Consider the following 24585-nt stretch of genomic DNA (forward strand, 5'->3'; position numbering starts at 1 on the left):
GTAGGATCTCATATGGCCCCACATACCTCGGACTAAGCTTCCCTTTTCTACCAAATCGCATCACCCCTTTCATAGGCGATATCTTCAAGTAAACCTGGTCACCAACGTTAAATTCTAAGGGTCGCTTTCTGTTGTCTGCATATGACTTTTGTCGGCTGTAAGCGGTAGCCAACCTGTCTCTAATCATTCTAACTTTCTCCAAGGCCTCATGAATGATCTCTGGACCCAAAATAGATGACTCTCCAACCTCGAACCACCCAACTGGAGATCTACACCTCCTACCATACAATGCCTCAAATGGTGCCATCCCAATGCTGGAGTGGTAGCTATTATTATACGAGAACTCTATCAAAGGTAGATGGTCATCCCAATTACCTCTAAAGTCAATCACACACGCTCTCAACATGTCCTCCAATGTCTGAATAGTGCGCTCTGCCTGCCCATCTGTCTGAGGATGAAAGGCAGTGCTAAGTTTCACCTGCGTGCCTAAGCTTTTCTGGAAAGATCTCCAAAAATGCAAAGTAAACTGAGCTCCTCTATCTGAAATAATAGACAAAGGAATCCCATGCCATCTCACAATCTCATCAATGTAGAGTCTCGCGTAATCCTCGGCCCTGTAAGTGGACTTCACAGGGATAAAGTGGGCAGACTTAGTCAGCCTGTCCACAATAACCCATATAGAATCATGCTGCCTCCTAGTCCTCGGAAGACCAACAACGAAGTCCATATTAATGGCCTCCCATTTCCAAGTCGGAACCTCAATAATCTGAGTCAGACCACCAGGCTTAAGATGCTCTGCCTTAACCTGCTGACAATTAGGACACTTAGCCACATAGTCTGCAATATCCTTCTTCATGCCATCCCACCAATAAATCTGCTTAAGATCATGATACATTTTTGTGGAACCTGGATGTATGGAATATCTGGAACCATGGGCCTCTGTAACAATCTTGGTCCGTAAATCATCTACATCTGGTACGCACAACCGGTTCTGGTATCTAAGTATGCCATCATCTCCCAAAGCAAAAGACTCATTCATTTTTAACAACACTGAGTCCTTCATCTCCATCAACACAGGATCGAGATGCTGACCCTTCTTGACTTCCACTATCAGGGATGATTCAGAACTAGGGTGAACTGAAACACCTCCACTAGTAGAGTCAACCAACCGTACACCCAGCCTGGCCAGTCTGTGTACCTCTTTCACTAGCTCCTTCTTCTCATCCTCAACGTGGGCTGTACTCCCCATGCTCATCCTGCTCAAAGCATCAGCCACAACATTAGCCTTACCTGGATGATAGTGCACATTCATGTCATAATCCTTCAGCAGCTCCAACCATCTGCGTTGCCGTAGATTCAGCTCTCTCTGCGTGAACACGTACTGGAGACTCTTATGATCCGTGAACACATCCACGTGTACTCCATATAGATAATGCCTCCATAACTTCAACGCAAACACCACAGCTGCCAACTCCAAGTCATGAGTGGGATAATTCTTTTCATGAACCTTGAGCTGTCTGGAAGCATAAGCTATCACCTTACCAGCCTGCATAAGAACACATCCCAAACCGACCCTAGATGCATCGCAATAGACAGTGTAATTCTCGCCACTCTTAGGCAGAGTAAGCACCGGGGCTGAAGTGAGTCTGTCCTTGAGCTCCTGGAAACTCTTCTCACAAGTATCCGTCCATTCAAACTTGGATTTCTTCTTTGTCAAGGTTGTAAGTGGGGCAGCAATGGAAGAAAATCCTTCCACGAACCTGCAGTAGTAACCAGCCAATCCCAGAAAGCTACGGATATCGGTGGGTGTAAGAGGCTTTGGCCATTTCTTAACTGCTTCAGTCTTTCTGGGGTCCACTTCTACACCTTGATCGGACACAACATTGCCCAGGAAGGTTACTGATCTCAGCCAGAATTCACACTTGCTAAATTTGGCATACAGCTGATGCTGTCTAAGTACCTGCAAGGTTAGTCTCAAATGCTGTTCATGCTCTTCCTTGGTCTTAGAGTAGATAAGAATGTCGTCAATGAATACTATGACGAAAGAGTCAAGGTATTCACGGAAAACTCTGTTCATGAGGTCCATAAATGCAGCAGGTGCATTCGTGAGGCCGAATGACATAACCAAGAACTCATAATGACCATAACGGGTACGAAAAGCTGTTTTTGGGACATCCCTATCCCTAACTCTAAGCTGATGATACCCTGAACGAAGATCAATCTTAGAGAAGAAACTAGACCCTTGGAGCTGATCGAACAAATCATCAATTCTGGGAAGTGGGTACTTATTCTTTATAGTGACTTTGTTGAGCTGCCGATAATCGATACACATTCTAAGGGTCCCATCCTTTTTCTTTACAAACAACACTGGAGCGCCCCAAGGGGATATGCTCGGCTGAATGAAACCCTTATCCGTGAGATCTTTTAACTGCAGCTTCAACTCCTTGAGTTCTGCTGGAGCCATTCTATAAGGAGGAATTGAGATTGGTTTAGTATCAGGTTCTAAGTCGATACCAAAGTCAATCTCTCGAAGGGGAGGGACTCCAGGCAAATCTTCAGGAAACACATCTAGGAATTCACTTACTACAGGCACCGAGTCTATGGAAGGAACGTCATGATCTAAATCATTAACACTCACTAGATGACATAGTAACCCTTTGGCCATCATTTTATTGGCCTTGAGATTTGAAACCAAGGGGTTAGGACGAATCGGATTGTACCCCTCCCAGACTAACTCTTCTCCTTTAGGGAAGCGAAACCTCACCACCCTACTACGACAGTCCAAACAAGCATAATAGCTGTGAAGCCAGTCCATGCCAAGAATAATATCAAAATCGCGCATGGGTAACTCAATCAAGTTTGCACACATAGCCTTGCCACTCACAACTATTGGGCAATTCTTGTATACCCTATCGGTTCTCACATTTTCTCCTAAAGGCGTACTAACCACTATAGGATCATGCAGAACTTCAGGTAGTATTTCAAAGGTAAGGGCAAGCAGAGGAGTCACAAAGGAAAGCGTAGACCCTGGATCAAGTAAAGCATAAACAGAAGTTGAGAATACTTGCAGCATATCTGTGACCACATCAGCGGACTTCTCCTGCTCCTCCCTACCTTTCAAGGCATAAAATCTGTTCCTCTTCGGAGGTTCGGCTGCTGCTGCATTATGTGGGGTAGGCCTAGGCTGAGCATTACCCCCAGCCTGACCTCTGTTCTGGGGACAGTCTATGACCATGTGTCCACTCTTACCACAACCGAAACAGGCATTAGTGCCCTGTCTACATTCTCCAAGGTGCATTCGGCCACACTTAGTACAAGTCTTCCTTGGACGCTGCATCTCACCTCCATTGCCCCTCTTGGGTTTGGGTCTGCCTCCTCTAGGCGTTGTATTTCTCTGAGGGTCAGAATTTCCAGCACTCTGTTGCCCCTTCTTGAATTTGGGCTGCTCGCGGATGCTAAAATTGTTTCTATGGCCTCCATGGCTGGGACCTGCCTGATCTTGAGGCCTAGGCCTCCTAACATCACGTACACCTCTCCTCTTTCGGGTGTCCTCTACCTGCTGGACATGCATCATTAATCTAGAAAGGTCCATATTATCATGGAGCATCGCAGCCCGACAATCTTCCTCCAGGTCTCCATTGATTCCTGTGAGGAATCTGCTCATCTCCTCCCTGCTGGTAGAAACCAAGGGAGTAGCATACCTGGATGATTTCAACAAAGTTAAGTACTCTCATCATTCTTGTTATCAAATACTAAGGGAAGTGCATACCTTGATAACTTCACAAACTTCAGGGAATACTCCCTGACAGTCATGGATCCTTGCTTGAGGTTGATGAACTCCTCAACCTTGGCCTCTTTCATCTCTCTAGGGAAGAACCTTTCCAAAAATGCTGTCTTGAACAGCTCCCAGGTGACTGGCACCCCTCCTAGGACACGGCTATCTCGCCACATTTTGCACCAAGTCTGTGCAACATCTTTGAGCTGGTAGGAAGCCAACTCAGCCTTCTCAATATCAGTGGCCCCCATGGCCACCAGTATCTTATGCAACTCGTCTATAAATTCCTGGGGATCTTCTGAAGTCTTAGCCCCTGTGAAAATTGGACGATTCATCCTCGTGAAGTCTCGCAGTCTGTCATCTATGCTGCGAGCCGGTGGGTTTTCCCTCAGAACATCCTGCTGGTTGACTTGGGCAGTCATAGCTTGGGCCTGCATCGTGATGGCCTGTGCCATCTGGGCTAGAGATGCCCTCACCTCCGCATCAGTCAACCCAGCTGGGTTCACTGGCATGGCCACTCTTTTTCAGCTGGAGCCTGGGGTGGATTCTGATTACCCCTAGCTGCTGCTGCTCCCGTCCTCAGACCCTTAGTTCCCCAGGTATTCATTCTCTGAAAACAGCAAGGTTGATGTTAGACACGTTCGTAACACTAAGAATTTAAACATTAGGAAAAGCACAATAAGATAAGAAGAAGGGAAGTCTTTCCTACGCATCGTGCAGTCTCTAATCCAGGATAGTGGTGCACTTCACTACCATGACTTAGAAACTACTCAATGTGGTTGATGTGAACTCATTATTCGAGGAATTTAACCTAGCGCTCTGATACCAACTTTGTCACGACCGAAATCTAGACCCCAGACGAGACCGGCGTCGTTGACCTCTCAGAGGTCGCAGACAAGCCTGCTTACGTCATTCTTACTTTACATAGATTAATTTTAGCGGAAAATTTGAAATTTTTGATTCTTTAATCATACTTGCTGAACATTCTTAACATTTCGTAATCGTTCATCATCAACCATCTAACATTTAAGAGATAAGCAACTGAAAGGAATAATTCATTAAGTATTAATTGTATATCGGCCAAAATAGCACCAATACAAAGTTTGAACCAAAACAGGAAAGAAACGCTAGTGGAACATGCTCCGCTAGCTCAACTCTAAAACTACGCTAGAATGTAAAACAGTAGCATCCTCGAAAGCATGAGGACCTACCAAACTCCGGATGAATACTGATGTCCGGATAGCTGCAACAACGAACCTGTAGTTCTAGCGTCCACCTGTGCCTGCACCTAAAAGTAGATGTTCGTATGGAATTAGTACACACTTGTACTAAGTATGAGTATATGCAAGTACACACCAGGGACATGCATGAGGAAGAATAGCTCTTTCCTAACAACATGATTTTTGGAAGTCAAGTCAGTGGACTTGCCAAATTAAGATTGGGAAAGTTATGCCATGAGAGTGACATGCATCATTATAATTATCGTATAGCACACAAAACATAACATATTCATATAACACATAACATATAACACATACTTTCTTTCATATTATTCATTCGTATATCATGAGACCTTATTATCATAGACTTAACTTTAAGACTTTCCAAAATGAGGGCTCAACGTATGGGACCTCAACTAGGGAGCCTTCTTTAGCAAACACAGAGTCTGCTTCACTCATTCATTCGTATTTCATTTCAATTCATTCATAGGCCAGTGCGAACACCAGCTATACCTAGGATGTAGTTTAAGACTCTCATCGGGTTTGCTGTGCAATGATCAGGAATGACCTAATGTCATTACCTGAATCTAGCTCACCTCTTGATTATCCTATCCTAACACCTTCGGTATCATTCATTTCTTTATATGATTCATTTGAGGCTGGCCTCATTCAGTCATTGGGAACTTTAACTTTAACCGACATAGATCATGTGAGCATCATGAAATCCAGTGTCTTCCCCACACCGAAAAGAGGTGGAATCACCGGCCAAAGCGATTCAATAACATGCTAGCGTATATGGGAATTTAACCCCGCCAGATCCCTATAGTGGCAATATAGGTTCAAAGACTAGGAGATGTATGGAGACCCATACCCGGCAAGCCGGACAGTCTCATCTCATGAGAATTACGTGAACCTCCGCCCTTCCCGAAAGAAGGCATCACCACTCATAGCTAGCCTATCGGTGCTCGGTATAAAGTTCCATTACATGCAACTCATACATCATAGAAGTTTGCTTCTAGTATGAAGACATCATAGCTCAATAGATGATTTCTCATCTCATCATTAGTATTAAGTGTTTTAAACTCAATATTTTTATTAGAGTATTCATAGAGACTGGTCTCTTCATTATCTTACACTCTCATTGGTGAGTATGTATCGGTAACATTTACTTAAGCTCATTTAAGATTGCTCTCATCATATGCATTAACCTCACATCATGATTGTCACCACATTCTTCATTTCATTACGTATATCTTAGGTTCACTTATTCTTGAACGTATGTTAAACTTATATATCTATACATACAAGCCATGAGGCTTCATTTATAGTTCGTTAAGTGAATTCTTGTTTTTCTAAGATTATGTATTACAAGACTTATGTATCTTGTATATATGCCAAGATCTTTGATTTTTGATCTAAGTCGATGACATTATTCTTGAATATTTCACTCACGTATGACTTATGTATCAATACGGAGGTTTGGACACGAGAACCCAAATTTTGAATTATTTGGATATCATTTATATTTTTCATTGATTTTTGTTCTAATATTCATAAATTTAGAACTCTAAGTTAAGTCTCAACATTTTCGTGAAATAATAAATTTTCTATTTTAATTAGAATTCTAAATTAAATTTCAATCATCTACATGAAAGAATAATTTTCTAATTTAATTAGAATTCCAATTTAAATCTCAATATTTACATAAAAGAATTAATATTCTATTTTTAATTAAAATTCTAAATTAAATCTCAATGTTTACATAAGAGAATTAATTTTCCAACTTTAATTAGAATTTTAATTTACTATTATTATTATTTTTAATTAAATTCGCTTGAATAGGGAGGTTGTGGGTTCGAACCCCCACAGCCCCCCTCATTTTCCTCTTAATTTCGCTGGGAATGGAGGCTGTGAGGTGGTGGGTTCGAACCCCCACAGCCTCACCTTTATTCCCTTAATACTTTTATCCCCCCCTTCAGCCCTGAGGTCGTGGGTTCGACCCCCGCCCCCAACATTCCCTTTTTAAATCCTTTTTTTTTGTTAAGGCAGCTGCAGGGAGGTCCTGGGTTCGATCCCTGCAGGCCTCAAAACGTTTTTTTTTTTTAATTCTTTGACATCCAAAAATTTCCAGATTCTTTTTAAACCTATTTCTATGTTTTTGGAAATTTATTCCACTATTTTTCTGCACTTTTTCATCAAGTTTCACATTAGTTCTTAGGGAGATTTATGGTTCATTCACTTCACTATGCTTCATCAAAATGAACATCACATTGCACACCCATTTCACACATAAAATACATGATAAATAAACAACTTATATACCCCAAAACAATGCCTAAAACACTGCCCTATACACACCCATACATCAACTTTTTTCCGGTCATATTCTGATGATCATTATCGCGATTTCCCGCACATAAACACACTCATATTTAATTTAAACACATCATTCATGCAAAAATCTAGCAGCACAACATACCCATCCTACAAATTCATTAGGGAGCTAAGGACAAGGACATACGAAGGGGAACAACCTTAGTTTCAACAGTTTAAGAAACGTCCGAAAGAAAGTACTCTTGGAGAAAGAATTCCATGAGAGAAACTCATACCTTAATCGATGTTCAAACTTTAATGTTGCTGCCCGGAAAACTCCTCCAAACCACTCCCAATTTACTTCAAAGTATACCTCTCTCGACGAACCTCTCTTAGCCTTGACGTTTTGATTACTTTTTCTTTTGCTTAAAAAATTTTTTTGTGAGTTCTTCAAGCATGAAAATTATTGATATTTTGGCAGAAATAATGTGAGGAAGATGGAGAACGTGAGAGAGGGAGTTTAGAAGCGTGAGAGAGAGAGAGCTAATTGGATTAGGAGACTAATTCAAGAATTAGTCAAATAACATTAAAATAAATAAATACAAATCTGTTTTATTTATTTATTCATTTAAAACGTGAAAGGACAATTATGCCCTTAAATACCTATTTATTCTTATTTACATAATTCTCTTTTTTTTTTTGAATCGTTACATTATCCCCCCCTTAGGAACATTCGTCCCCGAATGACACTACCATTTCACCTCATAATGCCAATGAGATCATAACTTAATTGCTATGTACAATCAGCCAATAGCAACAAATATGAAGAGATAAGGAACTATAGCCTTACGAGTAGGAAGCCTAACCTCAAGAGTTGAAAAGATGTGGATATCGGGATCTCATGTCGGCCTCAGCCTCCCTCGTAGCACCCTCAACAAGATGGTTTCTCCACAATACCTTCACTGTGGCAATCTCCTTGTTCCTCAGTCGCTTGACCTGTCTGTCTAAGATCTCAACAGGTACTTCCTCATAGGACAAGTCTTCACCAACCCCCAAACCTTCTACAGGTAGGATTGATGCTGGATCACCTAGGCACTTCTTCAACATAGAGACATGAAAGACTGGATGAACAGAAGCTAGCTCCGCAGGCAATGCTAACTCATAGGCCACCTCACCCACGCGCTGTAGGATCTCATATGGCCCCACATACCTCGGACTAAGCTTCCCTTTTCTACCAAATCGCATCACCCCTTTCATAGGCGATATCTTCAAGTAAACCTGGTCACCAACGTTAAATTCTAAGGGTCGCTTTCTGTTGTCTGCATATGACTTTTGTCGGCTGTAAGCGGTAGCCAACCTGTCTCTAATCATTCTAACTTTCTCCAAGGCCTCATGAATGATCTCTGGACCCAAAATAGATGACTCTCCAACCTCGAACCACCCAACTGGAGATCTACACCTCCTACCATACAATGCCTCAAATGGTGCCATCCCAATGCTGGAGTGGTAGCTATTATTATACGAGAACTCTATCAAAGGTAGATGGTCATCCCAATTACCTCTAAAGTCAATCACACACGCTCTCAACATGTCCTCCAATGTCTGAATAGTGCGCTCTGCCTGCCCATCTGTCTGAGGATGAAAGGCAGTGCTAAGTTTCACCTGCGTGCCTAAGCTTTTCTGGAAAGATCTCCAAAAATGCAAAGTAAACTGAGCTCCTCTATCTGAAATAATAGACAAAGGAATCCCATGCCATCTCACAATCTCATCAATGTAGAGTCTCGCGTAATCCTCGGCCCTGTAAGTGGACTTCACAGGGATAAAGTGGGCAGACTTAGTCAGCCTGTCCACAATAACCCATATAGAATCATGCTGCCTCCTAGTCCTCGGAAGACCAACAACGAAGTCCATATTAATGGCCTCCCATTTCCAAGTCGGAACCTCAATAATCTGAGTCAGACCACCAGGCTTAAGATGCTCTGCCTTAACCTGCTGACAATTAGGACACTTAGCCACATAGTCTGCAATATCCTTCTTCATGCCATCCCACCAATAAATCTGCTTAAGATCATGATACATTTTTGTGGAACCTGGATGTATGGAATATCTGGAACCATGGGCCTCTGTAACAATCTTGGTCCGTAAATCATCTACATCTGGTACGCACAACCGGTTCTGGTATCTAAGTATGCCATCATCTCCCAAAGCAAAAGACTCATTCATTTTTAACAACACTGAGTCCTTCATCTCCATCAACACAGGATCGAGATGCTGACCCTTCTTGACTTCCACTATCAGGGATGATTCAGAACTAGGGTGAACTGAAACACCTCCACTAGTAGAGTCAACCAACCGTACACCCAGCCTGGCCAGTCTGTGTACCTCTTTCACTAGCTCCTTCTTCTCATCCTCAACGTGGGCTGTACTCCCCATGCTCATCCTGCTCAAAGCATCAGCCACAACATTAGCCTTACCTGGATGATAGTGCACATTCATGTCATAATCCTTCAGCAGCTCCAACCATCTGCGTTGCCGTAGATTCAGCTCTCTCTGCGTGAACACGTACTGGAGACTCTTATGATCCGTGAACACATCCACGTGTACTCCATATAGATAATGCCTCCATAACTTCAACGCAAACACCACAGCTGCCAACTCCAAGTCATGAGTGGGATAATTCTTTTCATGAACCTTGAGCTGTCTGGAAGCATAAGCTATCACCTTACCAGCCTGCATAAGAACACATCCCAAACCGACCCTAGATGCATCGCAATAGACAGTGTAATTCTCGCCACTCTTAGGCAGAGTAAGCACCGGGGCTGAAGTGAGTCTGTCCTTGAGCTCCTGGAAACTCTTCTCACAAGTATCCGTCCATTCAAACTTGGATTTCTTCTTTGTCAAGGTTGTAAGTGGGGCAGCAATGGAAGAAAATCCTTCCACGAACCTGCAGTAGTAACCAGCCAATCCCAGAAAGCTACGGATATCGGTGGGTGTAAGAGGCTTTGGCCATTTCTTAACTGCTTCAGTCTTTCTGGGGTCCACTTCTACACCTTGATCGGACACAACATTGCCCAGGAAGGTTACTGATCTCAGCCAGAATTCACACTTGCTAAATTTGGCATACAGCTGATGCTGTCTAAGTACCTGCAAGGTTAGTCTCAAATGCTGTTCATGCTCTTCCTTGGTCTTAGAGTAGATAAGAATGTCGTCAATGAATACTATGACGAAAGAGTCAAGGTATTCACGGAAAACTCTGTTCATGAGGTCCATAAATGCAGCAGGTGCATTCGTGAGGCCGAATGACATAACCAAGAACTCATAATGACCATAACGGGTACGAAAAGCTGTTTTTGGGACATCCCTATCCCTAACTCTAAGCTGATGATACCCTGAACGAAGATCAATCTTAGAGAAGAAACTAGACCCTTGGAGCTGATCGAACAAATCATCAATTCTGGGAAGTGGGTACTTATTCTTTATAGTGACTTTGTTGAGCTGCCGATAATCGATACACATTCTAAGGGTCCCATCCTTTTTCTTTACAAACAACACTGGAGCGCCCCAAGGGGATATGCTCGGCTGAATGAAACCCTTATCCGTGAGATCTTTTAACTGCAGCTTCAACTCCTTGAGTTCTGCTGGAGCCATTCTATAAGGAGGAATTGAGATTGGTTTAGTATCAGGTTCTAAGTCGATACCAAAGTCAATCTCTCGAAGGGGAGGGACTCCAGGCAAATCTTCAGGAAACACATCTAGGAATTCACTTACTACAGGCACCGAGTCTATGGAAGGAACGTCATGATCTAAATCATTAACACTCACTAGATGACATAGTAACCCTTTGGCCATCATTTTATTGGCCTTGAGATTTGAAACCAAGGGGTTAGGACGAATTGGATTGTACCCCTCCCAGACTAACTCTTCTCCTTTAGGGAAGCGAAACCTCACCACCCTACTACGACAGTCCAAACAAGCATAATAGCTGTGAAGCCAGTCCATGCCAAGAATAATATCAAAATCGCGCATGGGTAACTCAATCAAGTTTGCACACATAGCCTTGCCACTCACAACTATTGGGCAATTCTTGTATACCCTATCGGTTCTCACATTTTCTCCTAAAGGCGTACTAACCACTATAGGATCATGCAGAACTTCAGGTAGTATTTCAAAGGTAAGGGCAAGCAGAGGAGTCACAAAGGAAAGCGTAGACCCTGGATCAAGTAAAGCATAAACAGAAGTTGAGAATACTTGCAGCATATCTGTGACCACATCAGCGGACTTCTCCTGCTCCTCCCTACCTTTCAAGGCATAAAATCTGTTCCTCTTCGGAGGTTCGGCTGCTGCTGCATTATGTGGGGTAGGCCTAGGCTGAGCATTACCCCCAGCCTGACCTCTGTTCTGGGGACAGTCTATGACCATGTGTCCACTCTTACCACAACCGAAACAGGCATTAGTGCCCTGTCTACATTCTCCAAGGTGCATTCGGCCACACTTAGTACAAGTCTTCCTTGGACGCTGCATCTCACCTCCATTGCCCCTCTTGGGTTTGGGTCTGCCTCCTCTAGGCGTTGTATTTCTCTGAGGGTCAGAATTTCCAGCACTCTGTTGCCCCTTCTTGAATTTGGGCTGCTCGCGGACGCTAAAATTGTTTCTATGGCCTCCATGGCTGGGACCTGCCTGATCTTGAGGCCTAGGCCTCCTAACATCACGTACACCTCTCCTCTTTCGGGTGTCCTCTACCTGCTGGACATGCATCATTAATCTAGAAAGGTCCATATTATCATGGAGCATCGCAGCCCGACAATCTTCCTCCAGGTCTCCATTGATTCCTGTGAGGAATCTGCTCATCTCCTCCCTGCTGGTAGAAACCAAGGGAGTAGCATACCTGGATGATTTCAACAAAGTTAAGTACTCTCATCATTCTTGTTATCAAATACTAAGGGAAGTGCATACCTTGATAACTTCACAAACTTCAGGGAATACTCCCTGACAGTCATGGATCCTTGCTTGAGGTTGATGAACTCCTCAACCTTGGCCTCTTTCATCTCTCTAGGGAAGAACCTTTCCAAAAATGCTGTCTTGAACAGCTCCCAGGTGACTGGCACCCCTCCTAGGACACGGCTATCTCGCCACATTTTGCACCAAGTTTGTGCAACATCTTTGAGCTGGTAGGAAGCCAACTCAGCCTTCTCAATATCAGTGGCCCCCATGGCCACCAGTATCTTATGCAACTCGTCTATAAATTCCTGGGGATCTTCTGAAGTCTTAGCCCCTGTGAAAATTGGAGGATTCATCCTCGTGAAGTCTCGCAGTCTGTCAGCTATGCTGCGAGCCGGTGGGTTTTCCCTCAGAACATCCTGCCGGTTGACTTGGGCAGTCATAGCTTGGGCCTGCATCGTGATGGCCTGTGCCATCTGGGCTAGAGATGCCCTCACCTCCGCATCAGTCAACCCAGCTGGGTTCACTGGCATGGCCACTCTTTCAGCTGGAGCCTGGGGTGGATTCTGATTACCCCTAGCTGCTGCTGCTCCCGTCCTCAGACCCTTAGTTCCCCAGGTATTCATTCTCTGAAAACAGCAAGGTTGATGTTAGACACGTTCGTAACACTAAGAATTTAAACATTAGGAAAAGCACAATAAGATAAGAAGAAGGGAAGTCTTTCCTACGCATCGTGCAGTCTCTAATCCAGGATAGTGGTGCACTTCACTACCATGACTTAGAAACTACTCAATGTGGTTGATGTGAACTCATTATTCGAGGAATTTAACCTAGCGCTCTGATACCAACTTTGTCACGACCGGAATCTAGACCCCAGACGAGACCGGCGTCGTTGACCTCTCAGAGGTCGCAGACAAGCCTGCTTACGTCATTCTTACTTTACATAGATTAATTTTAGCGGAAAATTTGAAATTTTTGATTCTTTAATCATACTTGCTGAACATTCTTAACATTTCGTAATCGTTCATCATCAACCATCTAACATTTAAGAGATAAGCAACTGAAAGGAATAATTCATTAAGTATTAATTGTATATCGGCCAAAATAGCACCAATACAAAGTTTGAACCAAAACAGGAAAGAAACGCTAGTGGAACATGCTCCGCTAGCTCAACTCTAAAACTACGCTAGAATGTAAAACAGTAGCATCCTCGAAAGCATGAGGACCTACCAAACTCCGGATGAATACTGATGTCCGGATAGCTGCAACAACGAACCTGTAGTTCTAGCGTCCACCTGTGCCTGCACCTAAAAGTAGATGTTCGTATGGAATTAGTACACACTTGTACTAAGTATGAGTATATGCAAGTACACAACAGGGACATGCATGAGGAAGAATAGCTCTTTCCTAACAACATGATTTTTGGAAGTCAAGTCAGTGGACTTGCCAAATTAAGATTGGGAAAGTTATGCCATGAGAGTGACATGCATCATTATAATTATCGTATAGCACACAAAACATAACATATTCATATAACACATAACATATAACACATACTTTCTTTCATATTATTCATTCGTATATCATGAGACCTTATTATCATAGACTTAACTTTAAGACTTTCCAAAATGAGGGCTCAACATATGGGACCTCAACTAGGGAGCCTTCTTTAGCAAACACAGAGTCTGCTTCACTCATTCATTCGTATTTCATTTCAATTCATTCATAGGCCAGTGCGAACACCAGCTATACCCAGGATGTAGTTTAAGACTCTCATCGGGTTTGCTGTGCAATGATCAGGAATGACCTAATGTCATTACCTGAATCTAGCTCACCTCTTGATTATCCTATCCTAACACCTTCGGTATCATTCATTTCTTTATATGATTCATTTGAGGCTGGCCTCATTCATTCATTGGGAACTTTAACTTTAACCGACATAGATCATGTGAGCATCATGAAATCCAGTGTCTTCCCCACACCGAAAAGAGGTGGAATCACCGGCCAAAGCGATTCAATAACATGCTAGCGTATATGGGAATTTAACCCCGCCAGATCCCTATAGTGGAAATATAGGTTCAAAGACTAGGAGATGTATGGAGACCCATACCCGGCAAGCCGGACAGTCTCATCTCATGAGAATTACGTGAACCTCCGCCCTTCCCGAAAGAAGGCATCACCACTCATAGCTAGCCTATCGGTGCTCGGTATAAAGTTCCATTACATGCAACTCATACATCATAGAAGTTTGCTTCTAGTATGAAGACATCATAGCTCAATAGATGATTTCTCATCTCATCATTAGTATTAAGTGTTTTAAACTCAATATTTTTATTAGAGTATTCATAGAGACTGGTCTCTTCATTATCTTACACTCTCATTGGTGAGTATGTATCGGTAACATTTACTTAAGCTCATTTAAGATTGCTCTCATCATATGCATTAACCTCACATCATGATTGTCACCACATTCTTCATTTCATTACGTATATCTTAGGTTCACTTATTCTTGAACGTATGTTAAACTTATATATCTATACATACAAGCCATGAGGCTTCATTTATAGTTCGTTAAGTGAATTCTTGTTTTTCTAAGATTATGTATTACAAGACTTATGTATCTTGTATATATGCCAAGATCTTTGATTTTTGATCTAAGTCGATGACATTATTCTTGAATATTTCACTCACGTATGACTTATGTATCAATACGGAGGTTTGGACACGAGAACCCAAATTTTGAATTATTTGGATATCATTTATATTTTTCATTGATTTTTGTTCTAATATTCATAAATTTAGAACTCTAAGTTAAGTCTCAACATTTTCGTGAAATAATAAATTTTCTATTTTAATTAGAATTCTAAATTAAATTTCAATCATCTACATGAAAGAATAATTTTCTAATTTAATTAGAATTCCAATTTAAATCTCAATATTTACATAAAAGAATTAATATTCTATTTTTAATTAAAATTCTAAATTAAATCTCAATGTTTACATAAGAGAATTAATTTTCCAACTTTAATTAGAATTTTAATTTACTATTATTATTATTTTTAATTAAATTCGCTTGAATAGGGAGGTTGTGGGTTCGAACCCCCACAGCCCCCCTCATTTTCCTCTTAATTTCGCTGGGAATGGAGGCTGTGAGGTGGTGGGTTCGAACCCCCACAGCCTCACCTTTATTCCCTTAATACTTTTATCCCCCCCTTCAGCCCTGAGGTCGTGGGTTCGACCCCCGCCCCCAACATTCCCTTTTTAAATCCTTTTTTTTTGTTAAGGCAGCTGCAGGGAGGTCCTGGGTTCGATCCCTGCAGGCCTCAAAACGTTTTTTTTTTTTAATTCTTTGACATCCAAAAATTTCCAGATTCTTTTTAAACCTATTTCTATGTTTTTGGAAATTTATTCCACTATTTTTCTGCACTTTTTCATCAAGTTTCACATTAGTTCTTAGGGAGATTTATGGTTCATTCACTTCACTATGCTTCATCAAAATGAACATCACATTGCACACCCATTTCACACATAAAATACATGATAAATAAACAACTTATATACCCCCAAAACAATGCCTAAAACACTGCCCTATACACACCCATACATCAACTTTTTTCCGGTCATATTCTGATGATCATTATCGCGATTTCCCGCACATAAACACACTCATATTTAATTTAAACACATCATTCATGCAAAAATCTAGCAGCACAACATACCCATCCTACAAATTCATTAGGGAGCTAAGGACAAGGACATACGAAGGGGAACAACCTTAGTTTCAAGAGTTTAAGAAACGTCCGAAAGAAAGTACTCTTGGAGAAAGAATTCCATGAGAGAAACTCATACCTTAATCGATGTTCAAACTTTAATGTTGCTGCCCGGAAAACTCCTCCAAACCACTCCCAATTTACTTCAAAGTATACCTCTCTCGACGAACCTCTCTTAGCCTTGACGTTTTGATTACTTTTTCTTTTGCTTAAAAAAATTTTTTGTGAGTTCTTCAAGCATGAAAATTATTGATATTTTGGCAGAAATAATGTGAGGAAGATGGAGAACGTGAGAGAGGGAGTTTAGAAGCGTGAGAGAGAGAGAGCTAATTGGATTAGGAGACTAATTCAAGAATTAGTCAAATAACATTAAAATAAATAAATACAAATCTATTTTATTTATTTATTTATTTATTCATTTAAAACGTGAAAGGACAATTATGCCCTTAAATACCTATTTATTCTTATTTACATAATTCTCTTTTTTTTGAATCGTTACACTATGTACAATAAAGACTAGCTAACTGTGTAACAAATTAACTAACCACTTAACTAATTGTGTAACTAACTATGTGAATTGTACAATACTTTAACCCCCCCCCCCTCAAGTTGGAGGTGGATACAACACTGCCAACTTGCTAAGAATGACAGAGTGTTTGATCCCTGTCAAAGCTTTGGTTAAAATATCAGCCAACTGGTCTTGCGTAGCAATGTGATGTAAGAAAATAAGTCGTTGTTGCAAGACGTGCCTCACGTAATGATAGTCGACTTCAACATGTTTGATCTCATCGTGAAAAACAGGATTCCTGACTATATGTAATGCAGACTGACTATCACAGAAAACTAAAATAGGTTTTGAAAAGGGAACATCCAGTTTAATAAGTAACTAACTTAGCCATACCAATTCCCCTACCACTTTTCTGAGGGATCTGTACTCAACTTTTGCAGATGATAAAGAATAATTTCTTGCTTCTTCAACTTCCAGCTTATTGGACTGCCTTCTAGCAACACCAAGACATGATTCGCAATCTGAATCATAATACCCCTTGATAGTAAAATCTTCATCCTTAAATAGAAATAAGCCCAGGGTAGGATCAGACTTTAAGTATCTCAGAACATGAAAAGCAACCTGTAAATGAGGCTCTCTAGGATCCTGCATAAATTGAAAGAAATGCTGAACGCTGAATGCAATTTCAGGTCTAGTGTTTGTGAGGAAAACTAGTTTTCCAACCAGCTTTCTATAGTAAGTTCCATCACTAAGAGCTTTCCCTTCCTTTGCTCTCAATTTGACATTAACATCAAAAGGAGAAGCCAAAGAACTCAAGTGAGCAATCATAGTCTTTTAACATGTCAAGAACAAACTTTCTCTGGGAAATCACAACACCACGAGCTGCGTGAAGTACCTCCATTCCCAAAAAATAATACAACCACCCTAAATCCTTGATCATGAATCTGTTATGCAGATAGACTTTCAGGTCTGCTATTTCAGCAACATCTGTTCCTGTGAGAACTATATCATCAACACACAGCCACGTAAACAACTAAATTGTCCTTTTTTATAGAACAGGGAATATTCATACATCGAATGAACATATCCTCTAGAACATAAAGCCTCAGTGAGTTTGGCATACCATTGCCCACTAGCCTGCTTGAGTCCATACAGGAACTTGTTCAGTTTACACACCAAATTAGGGGCCTGAACTGCAAGTCCAGGTGGTACATCAATATAAACCTCCTCATGCAGATATTTATTAAGGAAAACATTATTAATGTCTAACTGATACATAGTTCAATCCTGTTTAACTGCTAAAATCAATAAAGCCCTGACTGTGGTCATCTTTACTACATGAGAAAGAGTCCTAGTATAGTCAATACCTGCCTGTTGTGTATACCCCTTGACAACAAGCCTTGCTTTTAATCTCTCAATACTACCATTTGTCTTGTGTTTAACCATATAAATCCATCAACAATGTCACGACCCAACCCGATGGGCTGTGACTAGTGCCCGTTTTGAACACTCACATACAAACTTGCTAAGTATAACCAACTGAAACTAAGACAATATAGAATTTAATCAAATAAAGACAACCCCAACGACATATATATATATATATAAAGTGAACCTGTCTCATAAGGAGTCATAACCATTCAACCGTAACATCATACGCGAGCCGACAAGGCCGCCACTATCCAAAGCATAATAGCATACGCAGCCGACAAGGCTGCCACTACACCATACACAATGATGTATGCAGCCGACAAGGCTGCCCTTGTACAAGCGTACATCCCAAACAAACCATGTCCAGACCATTATCCAAAACATATATATACAACCCACACAATGTCTACATACCTCTAAGAGTACAGTAGTGAAACTCGACGAGACAGGGCCCCGCCATACCCATAGACAAGCAAAAGACTACACAAAAGTTATGTACCAAAACGACTGGGCTCCGGAACAGTGGAGCTCGAAACAAGATATCGCTACACATGTACCTTTTAAGTGAAAATCATGCATATCTTTAACATATAAGGTGTCCAGCTTTCCTAGTAAGGGAATCGGCAAAATAATCATCATTATATATACAGCATACGTACCCGGCCCTCTAGTGAGGGACTCGGCAAAATAATCATCATTATATATACATCATACATACCCGACCCTCTAGTGAGGGACTCGGTGAAATAGTCATCACATCATCTCCGTCATCATCATCATCATAACCATCCTCATCACCAATCATATATATAATATACATACCCGGCCCTCTAGTGAGGGACTTAGTGACATATGCAAGAAACTCCGCACGAACATTACCCGGCCCGGGACTCGGTGAAATGATAAATGACTCTATGCACGAGCAGAATATTATGAGCAACCATATGCAATTAAAACCATTCCTTATAACTCAATAGAACAATCAACATGAACCAGCAAGGAGTATTACCAAAGATCAACATTTTATCAAGATTATGAACCTTTAATACGATATGGAAACGTAAAATCTCAATGACTCTAAGAAGAACTATCATAGATATGAGAAATAATCATAGCCTTACACATAGCCAATATATAGAGGAATAGTTGTGGAAGCAAGAATATACATCACCTAGACGCTTTAGAAGTAAGTATCAAACCTGTCCGTTATTCGCTCATTTTTAAAAGTCATGCCAAACAAAGAAAGAAATGATAGCGTTACATACCGTATAGTCGAGTCGCACGTCCAATATTTACTGCTCAAGCTATAAATCTATAACAAGCAACAATCGTGCCGCAATTAAATAAACGTCGCGCTTTACTACTATTGTATGATAGCTAATAATCTAACGAAAATCTGGCAGCACTTCCCCTATATTCCTTACTTCGTCCCAATCCGACAACAACCCAAACTATCCACAGCAATACCAATAACACATATAACCCAACGAATCATATTAAACAGCCTCCCCTAAAATAGTTCCGTCTCGGCAACCATAGTAACGAAACAATGACACACCGAGCGATAACTCATTTTATAATTCGCAACACATCTACCTTATCGTATTCATACTTTGGAGTATATACCCATAATCACATTAACATATACATAACACCAAAAAAGAATTTCCTGCAGTTTGCTTTAATCAAAACAGCCCAAACACTAACACGACACCACTAGTAATCCGACCATGGTTTCCATTCAAACATAGCACATTCAATAACTAAAACAAATTTCCTAAGCTACTGGTCACACCCCCTTCTTAACATTAATGGCTAATTAACAAAGGTATTCTAAGGAATTAACACACCAAGCAAAGAGATTACTAACCAAATTCTTTGCAGCTGCTGGCCAAGAGTTGCATGGTTGGTTTTCTCCATTTCCATGGCTGCCTGAGCCAAGTGGTGAAAAAGATGATATGCTTGCAATGCATTTCACCACCTCATTTATAATATGAAGTGGAGGCAGCCCCCCTCTACACGTGCCCCACTAAGATTAGCTCCCAATCTGATTCCTTTTTAATTTGCTTTGAGTGGTGGGCCCACTAGATTAATTTAATCCTAATCAACCACTAATTAATCCCTCACTTAAAGTTAATGGCCTAATCAGCACTAATTAATTCCTAACTTAAAGTTAATTGCACTTACATTAGCCAAATCATACTTAATATCACATTTGGAATTAACATCCTTGCCTAATATTTCTTTGATCACTTGGAACTTAAAATAAAATCTCATTCCCCGGACTTACATCTACTAGTTCATGACGCGCACTACGTATAAAAATATGAGGCATAACAGACAAACAATGGCTTTCTTGCCATTAGGCAATGGAGCCAAATCCCAAGTATGATTGGAATGTAAAGCATCAAACTCTTGTGTCATGGCCACCTGCCAAGTAGGATCAATTGCAGCTCCTCATATGAAATTGGTTCCTTGTCAATACAAACATTTCTCACAATATCTTGACTACTAGGAACTAAGGTACTACGATCCATGTGTTGGTCATTGGAGAATAGGGCCTTGAGAGAAATAGCAGTATTGGAAAGGTGTGGAGGATTATGGGGCTTAGCTTATGGTTTTTTACATACATAATCATGTATCTGACTGGGGAGTTTAGGTTTACTAGTGGATCTCCAAGGTTTTGGATGCATGGAGGGAACATACATGGGGTTAGAAGGAGAGGGTGAATGTACTATATGATTAGGCGATGGACTGCATGCAACACTAGAACCATCTGATACAGTTTGTTTTTATTACCTTGTGTGCCATGATTATCAGAATTATCTAAAATATCAATGAAAGAAGGAAACTGTAAACAAGGAGTAGATGAAGTAGGAAAAGAAGCATTGTGAAAAGGAAAAACATTTTCATGAAAAAACATCCCTAGAAACATGTATTCTTTTTATGGATATATTTAGGACCTTATACCCTTTTGTCTCATAAGGGTATCTAACAAAAATGTGGGGAGTGGCTCTTGGTTCAAATTTGTCTTTATGTGGTGTTATATTCTAGGTGTTTTGATGAACCTCACAAATGCGGGGACTTGGTTCCTGGCAGAGTGCTCTCGTCCAGATACAAATGAGGCACAGTCATAAAAGTTGTCATGTCAGGTGGTAGGTGAAAAGTGCAGTATCCTACACCAATAAGAAGAACGGACGAGATTGTATGTTTTAGTGTCTCACTAATGCAGGGACCTGGTACCAGGCAGAGTTTCTTCCATCAAATACATTATTGGTTACACTTGCAAAATTGTCACATCAAAGGTTGGTAAGGCGTCAGTGTACTACACCAATCAGAATGGAGGAGGGTGTTTGTCCAACGGATAATAACTCTTTATGTTTGATACTTTTAGCATGACAAACACCATATTTCATTCATTCATCCAAAGAAGAAAGTCAACCAGCAAGCCTTTTCAAGAACTCATATAGAAGTTAACAAGGAACCTGGTTCCCACAAGCAAGACACCTGGTACCTGCAAGACTGCGACGTGAAAAGGACAAAAAGACAGTTGTCAGAAAATCTGTCATCTCTGATGCAGTAGGTGCACAACTTTTCCAATAGCAGACCTTCAGCCATTAGGATGACTTCAACGATTTTGTGGGAAATTATATTATCTCTTTCCAACAAACACAAATTTAAGACTTGGCAAATTAAACTTGGATTTTCTCTGAAAATTCACAAGCATGAACAGAAGGTCATCTTCAAGGAAGAACATTGCTCAACTCAACAGAAGGACATGATAGAGTAAAGAAGAATCTTTGTTGTATTTAGATCTTTGTGTGTATTTACTTACATTGTAAATTTGTTTCTAATCTATAAAGGATTCAGATATTTGTTTTGGGTTTGTAAAAGTCTAAATCAATTTAGGTTATCTGATTTAGTGGGAAACATTATTTTGTTGATTAGTCAAATTTTAAGTCATCTAGAGTTAGGTGGTTTAGTGGGCGGTGTTGTATCCTCTTAGGATCTTCAAATAATAGGTAGATTACTTGATCGTGAGATTAATAATTTTTTCTCATAATGATTGTAACCAGGTTTCACTTTTGCTTGAGAAGATTAGTGAATACGGTTGTAAATCCTGTGCAACAGGTCGTGGTTTTACTCCCTTGAGCAAGGAGGTTTCCACGTAAACTGCTTGTGTTGTGTTCTTCATATTGTTTAATCTTTCACACTGTTCTTGTTGTATCAAGGGACCTAGTGTGTTGACTGGTAGTGGACGCACATATTCCAAAAAGTGGTATTAGAGCAGGTGCTCTCTAGCTGGGTAACACCAAGAGAGATTCCTATGGAAATATGGTTGCTCCACTCAACAGAAATCAAGAAGCATCAAAGAAGGAGTTGAATAAAGAAAAGTCTCTAGCTATCAAGATGATATCTGGTGAAACTTTTGATGAAGATAAGGACATGACATGCCTCACGAGAAGGTATCAAAAATGGGAAAGGAAACATAGAGGCTTACGAAAGGCAAAAAACTCAAACAGAGCTGTAAATGCAAACCACATGTGCCACAAGTGCGGAAAGCCAGGGCATTTCACCAGATATTGCCCTATGCATAAGGTTGAAGTCAAAACTTATCAAAGTTCTGGAGGAGAGAAAGTCAGAAATAGGGACCCGATTCCCGATAAGAAAGTAAGAAAAGTTGCAGTAGGCTACATCAGGAAGAAAGCTTTTGATGTATGGGGAGACTCCTCAAGTGAGTCAGATGAATTAGAATGTCATGTTGATATACTGATGCTTGCAGTCAAAGGTGATAAAGATGTGTTTGATGCCATATTTGTTTTGATGGCAAAATCTGATGATGAGGAAGATGAAGAAGAGGTAACCCTTTCCGATCTTAAACAAAACTTGCATGTTTACTGTGTTAAGAAGTTGAGAATTCTAGCTGCTGTTTTGATTGACTCTATCATTGAGTCAACAACTGAAACAGAGTTGATGAACAATAGCCTAGATATTCTTCATGAAGAAAAGGTAGCTTTGGTTGACCAAATGTCTGTTGTGGAAGAAAATGTGATAGTTCTAGAAGCTGAAAATCTAGAACTCAAGAAGAGTTTGAAGATGTTGAGTGAGAAATCTGGCAAAGGAAAAGAAGAGGCTAGTAAAATGCAAATGGAGCTAGAAGCTAGTCTGAACACTGCTAAAACAAAACTTGCTATGGACTTGGAGAGAAATAACTAGTTGGAGAGGGACCTGGTCCGCGTCAAAGAAGAACTGAACAAATCTCTCAAATTGTCCACATCTTCAAAATCGCTTACCAATCATCCCAGTCAAGGTCAAAATGATAGGAAAGGGTTAGGAAATTTAGGCATAGGTCCTTATTACAATCTCCAAAATAAAAATATATCTATGCATGACAATTTGTTGTGCTTTCATTGTGGTCGTGAGGGTCACTTGAAGAAGGATTGTTCAACTTGTAAAGGGAATCAAGATAACCTCACAAAATCTTCTGAACAGAGGAAAAAGAAAAAGAAGAGACCTGGTCAACAAAGCAACAAGCAGAAGAATAGACCTTATCAGCACAAGAACTTGCAGAAGAAGGGACCTGGTAAACAGAAAAACTTACAGAAGAAGGGACCTGGTCGTGCTTCTGTTCCTCAGTTGAAAAAGATCAATTTGCCTCACTGGACAAATAATTCTGTTATCACTCCTTTAACTGCTTACTGGGAACTCCAACTAAAGTGGGTTCCCAAGGCTAACAGGTGATATGACATTCTTGTTAGAGGAAGTCGCAACAACCAGTGTCGATTCATGAATGGTGGATGCTAAAAGCACTGTACTTCCTTTGTCTCAAGACACTTCAAGGTGGAGGCGTCGTATTTGGTGATGGCAAAAAAAGGTATGTTTTTTTTAAAGACATGTTTTGGAAATTCTATGGAATACACCATTGAGGAGGTGTACTATGTCAAAAATTGAAGTACAATCTTTCAAGTGTTTCATAGATTTGTGATGAATGAAATTATGTGAAGTTCTTATTAGAAAGAATGTATGGTCACAAACTTGTACTCTCTGGTGATGATCTTGATAGATGAGAGATGCAAGAACATGTGTATTGTTGATCTATTTACTGCTCATTGTGACAGTCTCACTGAACTTAATGCTCCAGGTAAGAAGCACATGACAAAGGTTGGCTGAAGTAGTAAATACTACATGTTGTGTGGTCATAATGATGATATTGAGAAGTGATCTCAATATTGATGAAAGAATAATTGTGGAACACTCTTCCTCCAGCAATTATTAGGGGCATAATAAAAACGGTCATGTGTTTATTGATGAGTCTCGAAGATTTTAGAATTTGCAAGGAAAGAAGTTTCTGAACAAAGATGATGCAGTTCAAATTGATAATGTGAATTTTGAAGGTAAGAATGAAGAAGCTAATCAAGCTCAGTTTGAAAGAAGCAAACTCTGATAGTCGGTTCCCCAACAAGCTGATCGGTTGTCCAAGTTGCTCCTCAACAATGTCTTCAAGAGAGGTAAAATTTTCAAAAACTCTTCTCTTTGAATTCAATATGCAAGGAACTGCTGATCATTCAGGTACATATTGATTATGTATCTTTGAGGCAATATTTGAGGTGTTATGTGAAGATCTTATTT

The 24585-nt window shown here is 40.5% G+C and overlaps 1 protein-coding gene across 1 annotated transcript; it reads right to left on the reverse strand.

Annotated features, from left to right (window-relative positions):
• Positions 1-11161: 11161 nt before the first annotated feature.
• LOC138349072 (uncharacterized) lies at positions 11162-12907 on the reverse strand. Its single transcript, XM_069298912.1, has 3 exons — positions 12262-12907; positions 11247-12193; positions 11162-11169 (listed from the first exon to the last, which is right to left on the reverse strand). Exons 1-3 carry the CDS (start codon positions 12870-12872, stop codon positions 11162-11164), a joined length of 1566 nt encoding a protein of 521 aa, XP_069155013.1. The 5' UTR covers positions 12873-12907.
• Between the last annotated feature and the right edge of the window lie 11678 nt (positions 12908-24585).

Source organism: Solanum lycopersicum, chromosome 6, assembly GCF_036512215.1.
Source record: "Solanum lycopersicum chromosome 6, SLM_r2.1".
Lineage (NCBI taxonomy): Eukaryota > Viridiplantae > Streptophyta > Magnoliopsida > Solanales > Solanaceae > Solanum > Solanum lycopersicum.

What these genes read in the sequence shown, in the direction of transcription:
- LOC138349072 (XM_069298912.1), bottom strand. Translation starts at nt 12,872, where the DNA reads ATGAATACCTGGGGAACTAAGGGTCTGAGGACGGGAGCAGCAGCAGCT. An exon ending in AAGTTTGTGAAGTTATCAAG is followed by an intron (nt 12,194 to 12,261) that starts GTATGCACTTCC and finishes GAAATCATCCAG; the next exon opens with GTATGCTACTCCCTTGGTTT.